The sequence below is a fragment of the Electrona antarctica genome, assembly GCF_951216825.1.
Source record: "Electrona antarctica genome assembly, chromosome: 12".
Taxonomy (NCBI): Eukaryota; Metazoa; Chordata; class Actinopteri; order Myctophiformes; family Myctophidae; genus Electrona; species Electrona antarctica.
The window spans coordinates 22,147,216-22,162,618 of NC_136793.1; the positions used below are offsets into that span (position 1 = coordinate 22,147,216).

Genomic DNA, 15,403 nt, shown 5'->3' on the forward strand with positions numbered 1-15,403 from the left:
TGTGAGGCCTTCTAAGTCCTGTATTATGCATCTATGAACACACAAGTGCACGACTGCTCCTGTCACTGAGGGTATGTTTGCCTGTGTGCGTGTGGGGCCTTGTGCGTGCCACATTCCCCAGATGCAGAGCAGCGGAAAGGCTGGTGGCCCCACTTTGCCAGAGGTGGGAGAGAGTGGGGGATGGAGGGCAGATTGATTGAAGGGCGAGGAGAAAAGACAGCGATGGAAAAAACAAAACAGGTGGATTCATGCTTTTGTTAAAATAGGTGTAGAGAGGGAGGGAGAACCGCACACTGTCACTTGCTGGTTCAAGATCTTCCTGTGTGTGTGTTAGAGAGAGTAATCTGATGATGGTCATCCTGTGGTAATGATGTTGAGTAAATAAGCAGTCTTGCTGTAATTGATACACATACTGTGCATTATGCACACATAGTCATTTGGTAGATCTGATGCTAAGTGCTCCTTATCCTAACATGGTGCCGTTTCTTATACAGTATGGATAAGATCGTCCTGTTTATAAGCAGTACAATCCTGCAATGTGAGCTGCTTCCAAATAGTCTACCCAGGGGAAGTGTGGAGTCACACACATTCATACACAAAGCAATTACATGATGTTTGACGCACGCACCTCCTCACTGGTGACAACAACACACATCCCAATTAGCTTGCTGCTTCTGCACGATGCAGCTTCTGGCACTGTTGGGGACAAAGTCCAGCCTTTCCTGTGAACAAGCCAAACACCCTCTGCTACGAGGTTCATGACCAAATCCTGATCCGAGAGTGATAAGGAGCTTAATTGCTCCACTGAGAGGGGACTGGACCCCACCCTTCCAAGTCATGCAATGGACCCTGACCAAATCACCATCAGGAAGCCTGGCCTATATTTCCCTGTGTGGGCCTAGGTCACTGGCCTCACCTTTGCTCTATATCTGTTGTGTGAGCTTGTAGGAAGATGTTATACTCATCAAACCGTAGACATCTGAGCCTGAGGTTATCCAATAGGTAATCTTGGAGGTTCTGGTCAGACAATTGACCTATAGCTAAGCCCCTCCCCAAACTGCTATGGTCCAATCACAGCTAATCATAACATGGTTTAGAGTCTAAACCATGTTATATCATATAGGAAAACTATTGGTGGAGAGGTTTGTCTAAACTTTAGACAAACCTCTCCACCAATAGTTTTCCTATATGATAAAAAAATAAGAAATGTCACATATTTTTAAAGGTCTGGTTCCAAAAATGAACCAGTATTTAATGTGTAAAATCCATATTTACATTGGAATGAAGGATCCTGGTTGGAAAGTGTCCAAGTGGGAGGTGAATTATAATGCAACTTTGATAACTGCTCTTGCATCAATTTATGACACTGTAAATCTTTGTTGGACAATGATGGTTTTCTATCAATTGTTGGAAAGTAAGCATTTTTCAAGTGTAATGCCGATTTGTGATAACTTTTGATCCAATTCATACCTACCATTACCAGAGGTGATTTGGGTTGTGTTCTCACGAACACCTAACAATATCCATAATATGATAAAGACAATAAAAGCAATTCAATGTGCTGTTAAAATGATTTATTAAACATGTAAAGGGTATGTGTCACAAACATCACTTACACAGAAAAGAAAAAGGCATCACTGTATTCACAAGCATTTTAAAAGCAAAAGTAAACATTTAAAACACTACATTTACACATCACTGTACAATATACACATAAATCTGATAACAAATAAAAATACCACACGCATGATAAAGGATATATTGACAAATTTCATAAAAATAAAACCACGCACTGATACAGAATATAGTCCAATTATCAGGCTCAGATACTGAATAATGGTGACTTCTACCTCATTTGGCACTAAGGGTGATTGCAATCACACTCCTGATGTTTCCTGGCCAGATGTCATTGTGTTGTAAGGTACAATTCAGCAGCGCTGTCAGCGGCCTGCCCTTGTGCCCACTGAGCCTGACGAATCCTCATGACAGGAGGGTGATCAGTGCATCCAGAAACTTGGTCCTGTCCTCCATCTTCAGTTCAATTACTGAAGAGCAAGAAAATGGGTCAGAACAGAAGTGTATGACTAAAATGACCCGTCATATCAGTGGCGTGTGGGCCATACCATAAGTTACTGTAATAAGACATCATTGGGAGAGGTTTATTACAAATACATACAGTATAATACTATTCATCTGAATCGCTTGAATATTGATAGGCAGTCTGGGGGAAATCTGTTCATCATATCAACATATGAATCCTCATCGAGGAAGTACTGCATGTACATTTTAAATGTTTAGAATTGAAATCATAGCCATCAATAGAAAAACTGACAGCTACAGATTTTGGATGGAAATTTTACAACAGCATAATGCACTTGATGCATTATGAGTTATGAGTTATCACATGAATACTCATACTCAGTAGTGATTGTTTCAGAGGTCTGAAGTTTAAATGAATGCAATTCAGGGCTGCCATCTAGAGGCCAATGTGAAGAAAATCAATGGACCACATTGGAAAGAAGCCCCCCAGGACTCACTCAATCAAACCTGTTAATAAAGTATTCAGTCAATCAATGAATCAAAGCAACATTATGACAACTATCAGTTTGAGACTTTGCTTGAAACTTACCTGATGTATCAAAGTGGTCATGGAGTGTTCTGGAGCTGGTGCTCTCCGCAGCTTTCTCAAACGCCCGGCCAAAGAAACTAGTAAAAGGTAAACACTTCAGTCATTAAATGCATATAAAATAGATGTACAGAATTAAACAAAAAACATTTATTTATATAGAGAGAGAGAGAGAGGTCATGCAGCTCAACTCAGAGGAGCCTTACTTCTTCTTGTCAGAGGTCTCAGACTCTGGAGGGATGCCCAGGATGATGACCGTGCCCTTCTCCACATCCAGGGGAGCAGCCATGATCAGGGGCAGCAGCCTACAGCGCTTGTTCCTCGTCTGATTGAGGAGAGGAAGAATGAAGAATTTAACAACTGCGCTCACCGCACACAAGCAGAGCAACTTCCTCTCAGTGTTTGGATGGCGATGCGCCTCGGAAAACTCACAGAACGGACAAAAGCTGTCAGGAGGTACTTGCTGAGCAGAGTTAAGGCCATGGGTTTGGAAAACAACTTCACGTCTGGGGTGCCCTATATGTATATAATGGAGGAAAGGATTAAGAGTTTGCAGAGGATGTATAAGGCAGTAAGTCACAGGATACACATACAATTGTAACACAGACATGCACCGACCTCCATGAGGTAGCAGTAGAGGAATGGTCCCTGGGACACGATGAGATTGGTACAAATGCAACTGGCCAGCGTCTGTTGGATGGCCATCAGCTTCTTTTTGGCCATGTTAATGCCCAAGTGTAACCGCTCCAGGTTACTCCTGCATGGCGAGACAGGGAGAAAACAGTTTGACTTCAGATAAATATTATCATATATTTTGCTGATAATCTACACTATGTGAAAATGGAATTTACACAATTTCTCTTTCCTCCTGCAAAACATTTTTTTTGTGACAAGCAGTACAATCACCCTCACTAATAAACACTAATAGGGGAAAAGGTTGTGTGACTCATTGCATTAATTCCTGTGAAATATACCTGGAAAGGCAGTCGAGAGCCTTTATGAAGTTGTCGCCGGCGCCCTCATCTTTCTCTGTGTTCTCAAGCAAGGCAGTGGCAGCATGCACAACATCACTGGCCAGGAAACGGTTCTTAAAGCCAAAGTGAACACCAAACGTCTGGATACGGATGTCCTTCATACTGTTGCGTGGGTGTGACACATACAATGTGAATTGCAACAAGCTTCACTTAGAAGTGTATATATACACACCAATACGAAATATGAATACTGTAAATGTATTATTTAAAAAGCATTTCTTTTGTAAATGTATCTAGGACCATACCCAAATTTATTGGAAGACTCCTCTATAACATCCCTCAAGTTCTCTTTGATTGACATGTCCATGGAGTTGAATTTCTGACGGACCTGCTTCAATGGCAAACTGAGAAGAGATAACACAAAACATTCAAGTGCTAGTGAGAAATACAGCATATTGTCCCAACATCCATTCAGCAGGTAAGGTTATTTCTATTATTTAATTCAGGTTCCGTGGCAGAGAAAGCAATGCTTAACTTTGACTCCTGCTCCATAAACATTGAATCCTTATCGCATCAAATCAATACAACCTGCTGATGACTGAAATACTGTCAGTGTTTATGCAGTCTGGCACCATACAATACATATCCTTTTAGATGAATCCTAGGACTCACCCCATGTCTGCTAGGAACTCCTGGAGTTTCTTCTGTCCAGTCAAAGACCACAGTTTGAAGTTGCAGGACGTGTAGCTAGAGTTATAAATACTCTCATAAAGAGACCAGTGCTGGTAGAGCGTCAGACGAAGACTGGGATGCCACAGTTAAAGAAAAACACCAAGAGAGGGGGAGAGGACGCAACCACATATACTGGGCACCAATGATTACTATATTGTTACATGTGAACAAAGTGTTGGACCAGGGTAAAATGTTGTCATGCTAGTGTATCCAGGATACTCGTATTCAAAAGAGATCCTCATGCAGTCGATGGAGAGGGAGTTCTCCTCGTCCTCGTTCCTGTGGTTGTGACGGGAGACGTGACGCTGCAGGGTGGCGATGTCTGTCACATACTTCATGCTGACAGAGATGAGGGACAGACAGCATGTTGACATGCGTGTCCAGATAAAATCATGCGCTATGTATATTGCAATTCACAACTTTGACAAAACATTGGTAGCTTTATAACAAGATTTATTTAGCATAGCAAGTGTGTGACTGCATTCCTCCAAAATATATAATGTGAAAATTATATTGCTACAACAAGATGACAGAGAAGTTAGTATCATTTGTTTATGTATATAACTACATTTGGAAATGGTAAACATTATTATACTTAGTATATTACTTACTTTGTGATTTTATCATGAACCCACTGGTCTGCCAGGCCAATGATAGCCCACCTGCAAAACACCAAAACAATTTGTCTCAGATTCCACACTGCTGTGCATCACAATTATAAAAACAATCATAATAGTGCATGCGCAATTAAGGCAATGTCTCACATGTATACAGTTCAGATATTTGAATGCTTCTTGAAAAGCCACAAATGCAATACAGCAATAGCTTACCACAGCATATCCTTGGTATCTTTAGTCAACACCCAGGCCAGCTCAAATATCACCATTGCAGCCTGACAAGAGGAATGCATTTTTAAAAAAATAGTTTTTAAACCATTGTGTTTCTTAGAGACATTAGCCTATAATAAAGCTAATATAAAGGGTGAACAAAAATAAATGAATATATACTCACAGAGGTACCATGGTATTCATACTGTTCATAGTCAAACAAGATCTCACGTCTGTGAAATGAGCACGAAAGTTAACATTAACGTCTGCACTGTGCTTTATGCACATTTGTTATCTCCTCCTCCTAAGAGAATATTTTACCTGCGTGCCTCCCATTCTCTCTTCGCCCGCTGCCGTTCAATCCTCCTTTCCACTGCTCCCTACAATGACATGATGGCAAATGATACAGCCGCTGGTTAGCATCACTGTACTTACAGCAGATCAGTGTTTTGCGAGTATGAATATAAAAATCACTCGTGTGAACATCAGCCAATCAAATCAGATCATACATCAGCCAATCAAATCATCACATTCCGTGCTACAAACACATTCCGTTCTCATACACACAAACACACAAAGCTGTGCATAGGAGGGGCTAGCACCCCTCAAAAACTATTAACACGCACGTCTTCAAATCTCCTGCGTTTCCCAGAAGGCTCTGTGCTCTCGTCACTTTCATGCCCAGAGTCATCTCCCTCTTCATCTTCATCACGGAAGATGTCATCGTAGGAGGGCACACCCAGGTCATCATCCTGTTTGATCAGAAGCTTGATCTGTGGGAAGGAAAGACAAGATAGATTTGTACATGTTAACATACCATACCTGCCGACATGAGATTCCAAAGCTTTTTGTGAGGCCTAACACGACACTGGTGCCAGTAAGATCTGTTTTGTGTTAACAGGACATAAGTGTACTAAGAACACAAGACAAAGGAGGTACAGCAGTGGCTTGAGTAGAAGAGAAAGATTTTTTGGGGGAAATCGACAACACTGTTGTAGGACCAAGTATACACTGACACCACGGTGCATAAACAGCGCCTCAAACTGTGACTCCGCCCACTACCGGGGGAAGTTGTGATTTGCGCTCATTCACTGCAATGCAATTTGCGGCATTTTCAAAACAATATTGAGCAGAGTAGCGATTATCAAACGTATTTGCAATGCCATACGTTGAAAGATCTGTTGCCCGTGGACAAGGCACGCTACCTCCACAAGTTAGATAGCATCAGCATAGATGTTTGTCCGTATGTGATTAAGGATTGGACCAAGTTGCATTGGCAGCCATAGAAAATTCTTACCCCAGGCTAAAACCGGATGTGACGTTTTTGGGCGTTCCTGTCTAGCGTGGTGTCAGTGTATAGAATACTACTAATCGATTTAGTAGATTTAAAAGAATAACGTTTTTTCATGAAGGTCGATTGATATGTAAAATATGTATATTGAAAAAAAATGCTTCTCGATTATTCGCATTGATACCACCTACACGTTATTTTAACTTTGAATCCGAATGCTACCCGTGTCTCATTAATTATTGCTATACATCTAGCAACATCATATATGGCTTTCAGAAATCTATAGAAGAAAATTAGTTGGGAGGTACTGTAGAGCAGCTGGCTCTCTACTTTTCTTTATTTTTTGACGATGGGTTATAATATTGGTGTTGGTGTCCTTGAGCAAGACACTTATCACATGAGCGGGTTGGTGCCTGCCTTGCATGTTACCTCCAACATTGGTGTGTCTGTGACGTGTGTGTGAATAGATACTTGAGAAAGACCTATACTGGTCAAAACGTATTTCCTGCCTGCTGTGTTCGTGAATAAAAATTGTCTGGAGCATACAAAGTGAGTTGCGAGCCCCTACTTTTGTCTATGTTATCTGTTTAACAGTTTGGCTTAGCACCAAGACCGGAGGATGTGCATTACATTATCTTATTCTGAATGGTTGAATGTAGCACACACTGTAAATTGCTTTGTAGAAAAGCGCTATAGAAATGCAAAAAGAAAAAAACTTTGTAAGTGCACTTAATTTTAGAGACGAATCATGCTATCCAACCTGATTGTCATTGTAGACATTGACCACATCCACAGGCCGATGGGTGTCACAAATGAAGAAGATGGAGTCTTCATCTGGCAAGAGTGTCTCCAGGAGGTCAACGTTGGCCCCACAGTTGATCAGAACAAAAAAACGAAACTACGAAAACAAAAGAAGTCAGGTTTACAAACTAAGTATACATTGATGAGGTGCAGCCATAAACAAACAAGTAGCCTATGCATTGCAAAAATAATTTCCAGTGAGATTGAACAATCAACAGCTCTTTCCCATGTTCCCATCGGCCACATTACATTAGTTCTTTTTTACTTAAGTCCATTCGCTGTTTTGTTCACAAAACACCAATTACCTGCTCCTTGTGTTCAAGAAAAGCAGTGCCCAGGTCTTGCCAGCCTGTAACTGGTACCAGCGTGTATTGGATCTGGTCACAGTGGAAAAGTGCCTAAGGAAGAGTAAACAGGGTCAGTTTAATACAGCTTTTACAATGAATACATTTGAAATCTCCAAGACAAGACAGCTACATTGTGGCAGTTTATTAACAACAATCATCAGAGCTCCAACCCACCACTAGATAGATAGTACTGTAAACAAGTGTACAAGATGAATAATTTAACTCGATACTTTACCTGCAGTATTTTACAGGCACAAAGAGCATCGATGTCTGATGAAACCAGAAGGGCGACTCTCTGAAATTTTTCAGGGGAAAGAAACGTACATTGTCAGTATATTATGCGCATTTCTAAATACCTTGCATTAGCTAACTTAGCATAAACAAGAACTCGCACCTGGTTGGCGACAACATCGTAAAACTCCTTTCTTATGTCCGTAACAAACATTATATCCGCAATGTGTTAATGTATATTTAAAAGACTTCACGACGGTGGATAAAAACATAAAACACCATAAAGCGAAAGATATTTCGCTAAATAATAACAGTGTTGTCAGAGGCTGTGCTGTCTTTCTTCCTTGTTAGAAATGTGCCGCCAAAACCATACGTCACATCCAACCAATCAGAGCTGGTGGGGCAAGTACAGATAGCGTCTGATTGGCTACTTGTTGTAAAGACAACCCCCGAAGACCGGGTTGTTCAGCCTCCACTCAAACCGATCCAGAATCAGTTTACTCTGACTATAAGCCTGGTGACGCGAGGTTAACTTCTTGAAAAGATTTATATGTATGACTGCGGACCGACATCTGAAAAGGATTTGTGTCAGGGTCAGGGACACTCAGAAGAGAATATTTGTGTATTGTAAATAATGAACATAGACCAGACGTCACCTGATGTTCATACGTTTCCAAAAGAGCTGATCTACAAACTCAGCTTGCCTTGTGCCATGAGCTTAGATCAGCCATAGGGTAAAATAAAAGTGGTCAAACTTATTGTGATGCTGCATTAAGTCCTTTTGATGGGGCCCCCTGGAACCTCTTCAAGAAGGACCCCTGAAGCCCTGCCTGGTAGGCAACTTTGCTCCCTAAATGAACATAATTAAGTTGATATCAGCCAGAAGTTATTAGCGTTTAATTAACTAAATGAAGCTGCAATGCATTTTCGTACACTTGGGTATTGCCTTGCAGACCTCTTTATATTCTATAATTCTGATATTTAATTGTATCAAGATTTCCTCTATACAATTCAATTAGAAATGATAGCAAAAGGTCTACAGGGCAAACATGATTACAGTTCGGTGAATGAGCAGGAAATCTGGTAGGCCTATATTGTTTTATAAGATTAGCTTTTTAAACAAAAAACTATTTCATATACCACATGCTATATGATCGTGATAAGCCATATCAGGGTTCATAATAAGCAAACTGACAGATTTGAGAAGTTTATTTAGAAACAAGTTTCATGAAAAGCATCGCATGTACAATCAGGATACCGTGTCCACAGGAGCAGGTGTTTAAGGTTGATTTAGTTAGTTGCACGCTGCTGTTGGCTGTTGCACACCCAAAATAGACGATCTACAAGCTCGCGTGTTGCAGTGCAAAACACTGAACTTGTCGATTTATGTTTGGTGCGTGACACTGGGAGCAACCATGTGAAACTCAGGCATAAGTGTCCAACAAGCTATGGTAATCAGCATGACAACAAAGCACTAGCTTCAAAATTTAAAAATCCCTGACCACAGTAGCAAATCTGAAAGAAATCATGATGATTAATTTGGGATCTTAGCAACCCTACCTTCATCTGAAAGAAAAATATATAGAAAAAAATAAAATCACACCAGAGAAATAAGGAGTTGCTTTAGGGCCTGTAGATACCAAGGTCAGGCATGATGACCTAATAAGAGTATAGTATACTTTACCAGTGGAGCATGCATGATGACATCATTTACAGTATTTACTCAAAGAGCAGTGGGATAGCATCTACCCACAATTGTGAAATATTGTTTGTACACATAAATAATTCAAATCAAGCTAATTCCGTTATGCCAAAAGCATAAATAAATTAAATATAGCACTTTTAATGACTTGTGCATTATCCCACAAATAAGATCTACAAAAGGAAACTGACATAAAATATTGGTCTCAATGATCATCAGTAAAATATTGTTTCTAATTCAGTTTCCCAACTGCCGCTCACTCGGTTAAAAGTTGTGGCTATCCCCTTAACTGGAAACATTTTGTACCCATCAAATACACATCATTTAAATCTAGAGAAAAAACTGAAAAACATTTGAGGTAAATGATAAAAGGCAGCATGTCAAATTTTAAACATAATCTAGACATACCGGTATTGAAATGCCACGGCTTCACATCAATAGAATGCAAAATAATCATGATCTAAGATACAGACCCAAGTAATTTCTAGAACATACTGTAAAAGTGTAAAAAATCAAGAAAGTATTCCCCACCATGATCAGTGTAAATATGGTCAATTGGTTAACAGAGGACCACTGCGCAATGCAATAAACAAAGGCACAAAGTAGTCTGTTGTTTCTGCCAAACCATTTGGTCTAAAACCATGTGATCCGATTGCTTCTGCTCAATTCACAGCAATGAACAAAGTGCTTCGATCCAAAGGCTTCATGTGGATCGATACAGGACAATGGCTGCTTTTTTTTAAGTTCCTGTGTAAGACCATCCGGAAAAAAGAAAGACCCGGACAAAAAGGGAAACGTAAAGAACAAACCAACCAAACTATCATCTGAGCTGTGGCTTTGTCTGTCCATCAATCTGTTGACAGTAAGAAACAGCACACAAACATCCCGAGACATAAATAGCAGAAACAATGAACCCTCCCCTGTAAGTGCTGAGAATATTTTTTTTTCTATGAACAGGATATAAAACCTCAGCAGCAGAAACAGTGGAAAGTTAGCACCACATACCAGGAGGGGTTAGGCCTTTAAAGTTAGACCAACCCCACACAGTTTCAACAGAAGGGTCTGATTCCATTTCAGCTCCTATCAATCTACTCCTGCCTACTGGATGATGTCTTACCCCCAACCACCTGATATTATGCAGCTGGTACAATACAGTGGAAAAGTGCTAATAGTCAGCACTTCAAAAGGGCTTGAATAGGTTAGGAGAAGGATCTAGGTCGCAGTAATAGAACCAGGCCAAAGCCTGAGACTACCACTTTACAGTATTTGTTTACAGTATTACCCAATTTGCAGCCTAGTTGATGTAAAAACCAAACACTGAAGGCTTTGCAAAAAGTGATTTCCAAAATCTGTTAATGGAAATATGGTGACATTCATGTGCTTAGGAAGACAGATATTTAAAGCACTAGACAGGAGGAGTGGCAAGTGCCCAATATGTTTTCTATATGATGCAATTGCAAGGGCAAACAAAGACGGGATTGTATTTAGATACGGTAGTCTGCAGAAAAACTCATCTCAATCAATCATTTCAAGATGAAAAGGAAAAAAATCACACCTGTGTGAACTGAGTGGTGCAATCTGTTTCTGGCACAACAGCGCCAATTTTGCCCCTACTGCTACTCATAGTCACATAGGTGAACGAACACATAGGTTAACACGGACATTGCTGTTCCTTGGAGTGGTTGCACCACTCAAAAAACATCAAGACAAATCAGATCTACAATTTCTACCCTGGTCTTCAAGAACAGAAACTTGAAGAAACTCTCAAGCAGTGCCTTTGGTTAAGGAACTGTTATACAAGAAGTTAGTAAGAACACAAAAGGCAGTGGGCTATTTGTCTAGTGTTTTGTTGAGCTGATTAGCAGTTGTGTATATCTGAAGTTCTGTACAGTAAGTGTGTGGGAAAATTTCACAAAAATGGCAACGTTGTCCAGTTACAGTGCTTTCTACAGGGGCAAGATGTAATTGGAGTTGGCCAATTTGCGTTCCTGTGCAGCGGGTACTGTCTCTCTATGACGTAGAGGCCTGTTGCAGTCGGGGTCCTGTAGCGGTGGATAGTGCTGTCTGTAACACAACCAAGCGAATGCAAATCCCAGCAGAGATCCTACCAAAACATCTGCATGGAGGAGAGAGAGAACAGAACAATCATATCAATATTCATCTGAGCATGGGGACATTACCTGGTTTTATTCTTTGTGCCTAGCTGGAAGATGGACCTAGCTGAATTGGTTCTTTTCAGTGAATGGCTCAATGCTCATTCAAACTGGGTGTTCTCATTATTAAGGTAAGCTTCATTGTTTTTATTTCATGCACGTGTAATATGCATCATATGCTATGATTAGAATATTTAAGACTAATATCATGTTTTTTTATTGCACTACCCTTTTTTACAATACATTATTTGAAATGTTTAGGCTCACACCTTGCCAGTGGTGCTTGTAGTCACATGTTCTGGAGAGGGCTATCATGGATGCCATTAGTATCGGGGTGAGGAAGACACACAGCCGCCATGCCCTGCCTTGGCCCCCTGGACTGAAGCACCGCAGTTTACCTCCCACATACAGCGCTGTGAAACCCAACCCAGCAAAGGCAACTGGGGAAAGAGACAGAATGAGACCCATGAGAAGCACTGAAAATACGTATTTGCATTTGAAACTATTAGCCTACTCTATGCCCTTTAAAAACAAAAACACACACTAAATACCCTATCGTTTCCTTTGTGACTGTTAATATGCGAACAGGGACAGGGAACTCTCTTACAGGACGAGTGTCCACTGGGGAAGCTCTTCCTGCCTTCCATGACGACATCTGGGTCACCGCTGCAGTGCATCTCCAGGTTCATCTGACCGTCTGGGAAACATCGGTAAAAGAAGTCTGGTCGTGGCCTGGGACAGGGACATTCCATCATGATACTGAATTGTGTGGTGCACTGGTGCAAGACAACTGCTTACATAGTAGATTACACACATGCTTGCTCCAGAATTAACTCACCTGCCAACGACCAGCTTGATGGCGTTGGTGAAAACACCATTCAAAACCAGAGTCAGAGTCACAGCTGTAGAAGAGAGGAAGACCGAGAATACAACTTAATCAATCTCAGACTCGCAGTCATCCTTCCATTCTTACTGTATGCCTTAATGGTGCCTTTATTTCCAGTTTGAATAGAGGGTATGCGCATGCTTAAAGTGAATGGCACATCGAGTGGCAAATCGAGTGGCAAAGCAACATGCAAAGTGAGTTTAACATTGTTTAACGTTGTTTAATGTTAGATAGGACTTTTCTGTTTGGATGCATGGGTTGTCGAGGCCAGAAAGTATAGTGTTTGCCACTCAGTAGGCATTCCTGCGTAACTTCCGGGTTTGATGATGATGTCACGTGCATAACCTCTATACAATTTCTGTAAACCATTGATGATCCTTACCTAGGGATGCTTCCTTGAGGTCTCCTCTCTCGACCCTCTTCAGGAGGGTGAACATCATGATTACTATCAGAGGGGTGAAACACGCCACACTCTGGTGCAAAGACAAATAGAAAATAAACATTAAGTTAGAGAGTTCTCTTTTAAAATATATCAGCAGAAAAAGGGATTGTGCCAACTACAAATCACACCCAGTGATGAGTTTTTGAGAGAATACCTGAAAAATAGTCTTCTAGCCATCAATAGAGTTCAACATTGGTGAACTTTGACCGTCCGTCAATCAATAGAAAAGAAGAATCAAGAAGGTTTATTTGTCACTACTCATACAGGTATACAGTACAATACAGGTTCAATTTGCCTTAATTACATTGCATCCTTAGCAATCTCGCTATTGCACATTTGTACATAAAATGACGAAGCTGAAACAATATATTGTGCAGCCCTAGGATTACCCTACTATTTATGTCAATATGGATGCCATGATAAAGGTTTGTTGGTGATTAGTGTGCAGACAACTTTTTCAGGTTTCTTTCTCTAAAACTCATGAAGTGTGATTTGCAGTTCACACAAATAATCACTTTTCTTTTTTTTATATGGACATCACAATCACATTGCATAATTGTACAACCAGCAGATGTATTGCTTACAGTGTGTTAGCACAATTGCTATTTTAAAATTGCGATTTTACTAAGAATAGGTAACACTTAAAAACAGCTAAAAAACCAATCAAGTACAGAAAAGGAATATATACCAACAAAATTACAATACCCATTACATTCTTTTCCATGTATTTTAAAAATCACACCCCCGTGTGAATGAGGGGCGCTCAGTCTTTGTCATCAATGTTTGTGTTATGCAATGTTTGTGTTTAAACAAACATTCAAAATTGACCATTCATTGTCAATGACATTTAATGTTTGTGGTTTAAATTTGGGTTACACGCACCAAAAGCTGGACATAGGAGGGGCTATCGCCTCTCAAAAAGAGAACTGGAAGAGAGGACAGATGAACCCACTCAAACCTATCTCAATAAATGGCTTGTTTGTGTTTGTGTAGCAGAGTGGCTCACAGCCTCAGTCCTATAAAAGCGGCTAATATCTCCCCCAGGCTATATGAAATTCCCTTTCGTCTAGTGGACAATATTTGGGCCTTCTACACAGGAGACCTGGGTTTGCATCCCAGGCGTTACATTTGTACCAATAAATGTTCATAGACTTTTCATGTTTTACGAGAGAAACCAGCAGGAGGATATTTATATCAAGAAACGTGTATAATACTCACAAACATAAGAGAGGTAGGTACATGGTCCCTTTCCACACGATGGAACTTATACAACCACACCTCCTCTGCCTGGATTTCACGGTTGAATGGAGGAAGCTGCTCTGTTACACTGTGGTAAACACATACATACAGCACGCACACACACACACACACACACACACACACACACACACACACACACACACACACACACACACACACACACACACACATTTGTAACTACAAATGCAACAACACAATCCATTTTCAATAATGGAATCATTAAAACAAACATCTAACAAAAGGCATACTCACATGAACACAATCAAAAGCACCATTCGGATTGATACCTCAGAGAGGAACCCACGTAGGAGCTTCCTCTTCATTTTATTTCTTAAAGTGCACTTCAGTCAACAGCCAACATGTTCTTCATTCTAGAGAACCCCTTCCTAAAAGGTGTGGTTAAGAAAAATACATTAGCCTTCTTCATGTGCTTCTGTTCTGCACCCTCACCTTACTAGAACAACATAATACCTGACACACCTAGACCACATCATGCTGTCATCTCTGCATTAACAAAGCACCTGCTCATACACACAGTGACACCATAGCGAGTATATAATAGCGACTTTAGATGGCACAAAGTGAAACAATGTAATTTCTGGCCTGCCAGCCAAAACACATCAAGCATGATAGGCCTCGCCTTATTTAACGTATTAAATTACCGGGTACGTTAGTTACTAAAACAAAAGCATCTCAAACTCAAAGTCAGCTATGCTACGGTCTTTAGCAACATCTGTCAAGCTTGCTAGACATCTGGTCTGGGACTGTTATATGTATTTAAGTATCCCCTATGCGTATGGCATGTACGTTATTTATACTAACCTTAAATAATGTCCTTTATCTGCCTCCACGTAGTCACATATTGGTGATGATAACGTGGATCAGGCCTACATATCAATCACTCCATTTGTAGCATTCCTGCAACTACTATCGTGTTTTAAGAGGACAGGACATACAGTCACAGAACAGTGGGATGATGCCACGGAGCAAGCCGAAGCAAGTCCGTGAAAGCACTTCAAACAACCGAGCCACTTCTGGTTAAAGATTTCCACAATAAGAGCATACACAATAATAATAATAATAATAATAATAATAATAATAATAATAATAATAATAATAATAATACCTTAA

At 40.4% G+C, this 15,403-nt stretch overlaps 2 protein-coding genes across 2 annotated transcripts; both read right to left on the reverse strand.

Annotated features, from left to right (window-relative positions):
• Positions 1-1,559: 1,559 nt before the first annotated feature.
• cdc45 (CDC45 cell division cycle 45 homolog) lies at positions 1,560-8,213 on the reverse strand. Its single transcript, XM_079516300.1, has 18 exons — positions 7,993-8,213; positions 7,834-7,893; positions 7,557-7,649; positions 7,211-7,348; positions 5,786-5,932; positions 5,481-5,539; positions 5,344-5,392; positions 5,163-5,224; positions 4,944-4,994; positions 4,552-4,671; positions 4,273-4,404; positions 3,906-4,004; positions 3,601-3,762; positions 3,245-3,383; positions 3,059-3,142; positions 2,833-2,951; positions 2,630-2,706; positions 1,560-2,045 (listed from the first exon to the last, which is right to left on the reverse strand). Exons 1-18 carry the CDS (start codon positions 8,041-8,043, stop codon positions 1,981-1,983), a joined length of 1,707 nt encoding a protein of 568 aa, XP_079372426.1. The 5' UTR covers positions 8,044-8,213; the 3' UTR covers positions 1,560-1,980.
• An 811-nt stretch (positions 8,214-9,024) lies between these two features.
• plpp5 (phospholipid phosphatase 5) lies at positions 9,025-15,285 on the reverse strand. Its single transcript, XM_079516562.1, has 8 exons — positions 15,095-15,285; positions 14,525-14,658; positions 14,231-14,339; positions 12,953-13,043; positions 12,523-12,586; positions 12,292-12,416; positions 11,954-12,124; positions 9,025-11,647 (listed from the first exon to the last, which is right to left on the reverse strand). Exons 2-8 carry the CDS (start codon positions 14,593-14,595, stop codon positions 11,478-11,480), a joined length of 801 nt encoding a protein of 266 aa, XP_079372688.1. The 5' UTR covers positions 14,596-14,658; positions 15,095-15,285; the 3' UTR covers positions 9,025-11,477.
• Between the last annotated feature and the right edge of the window lie 118 nt (positions 15,286-15,403).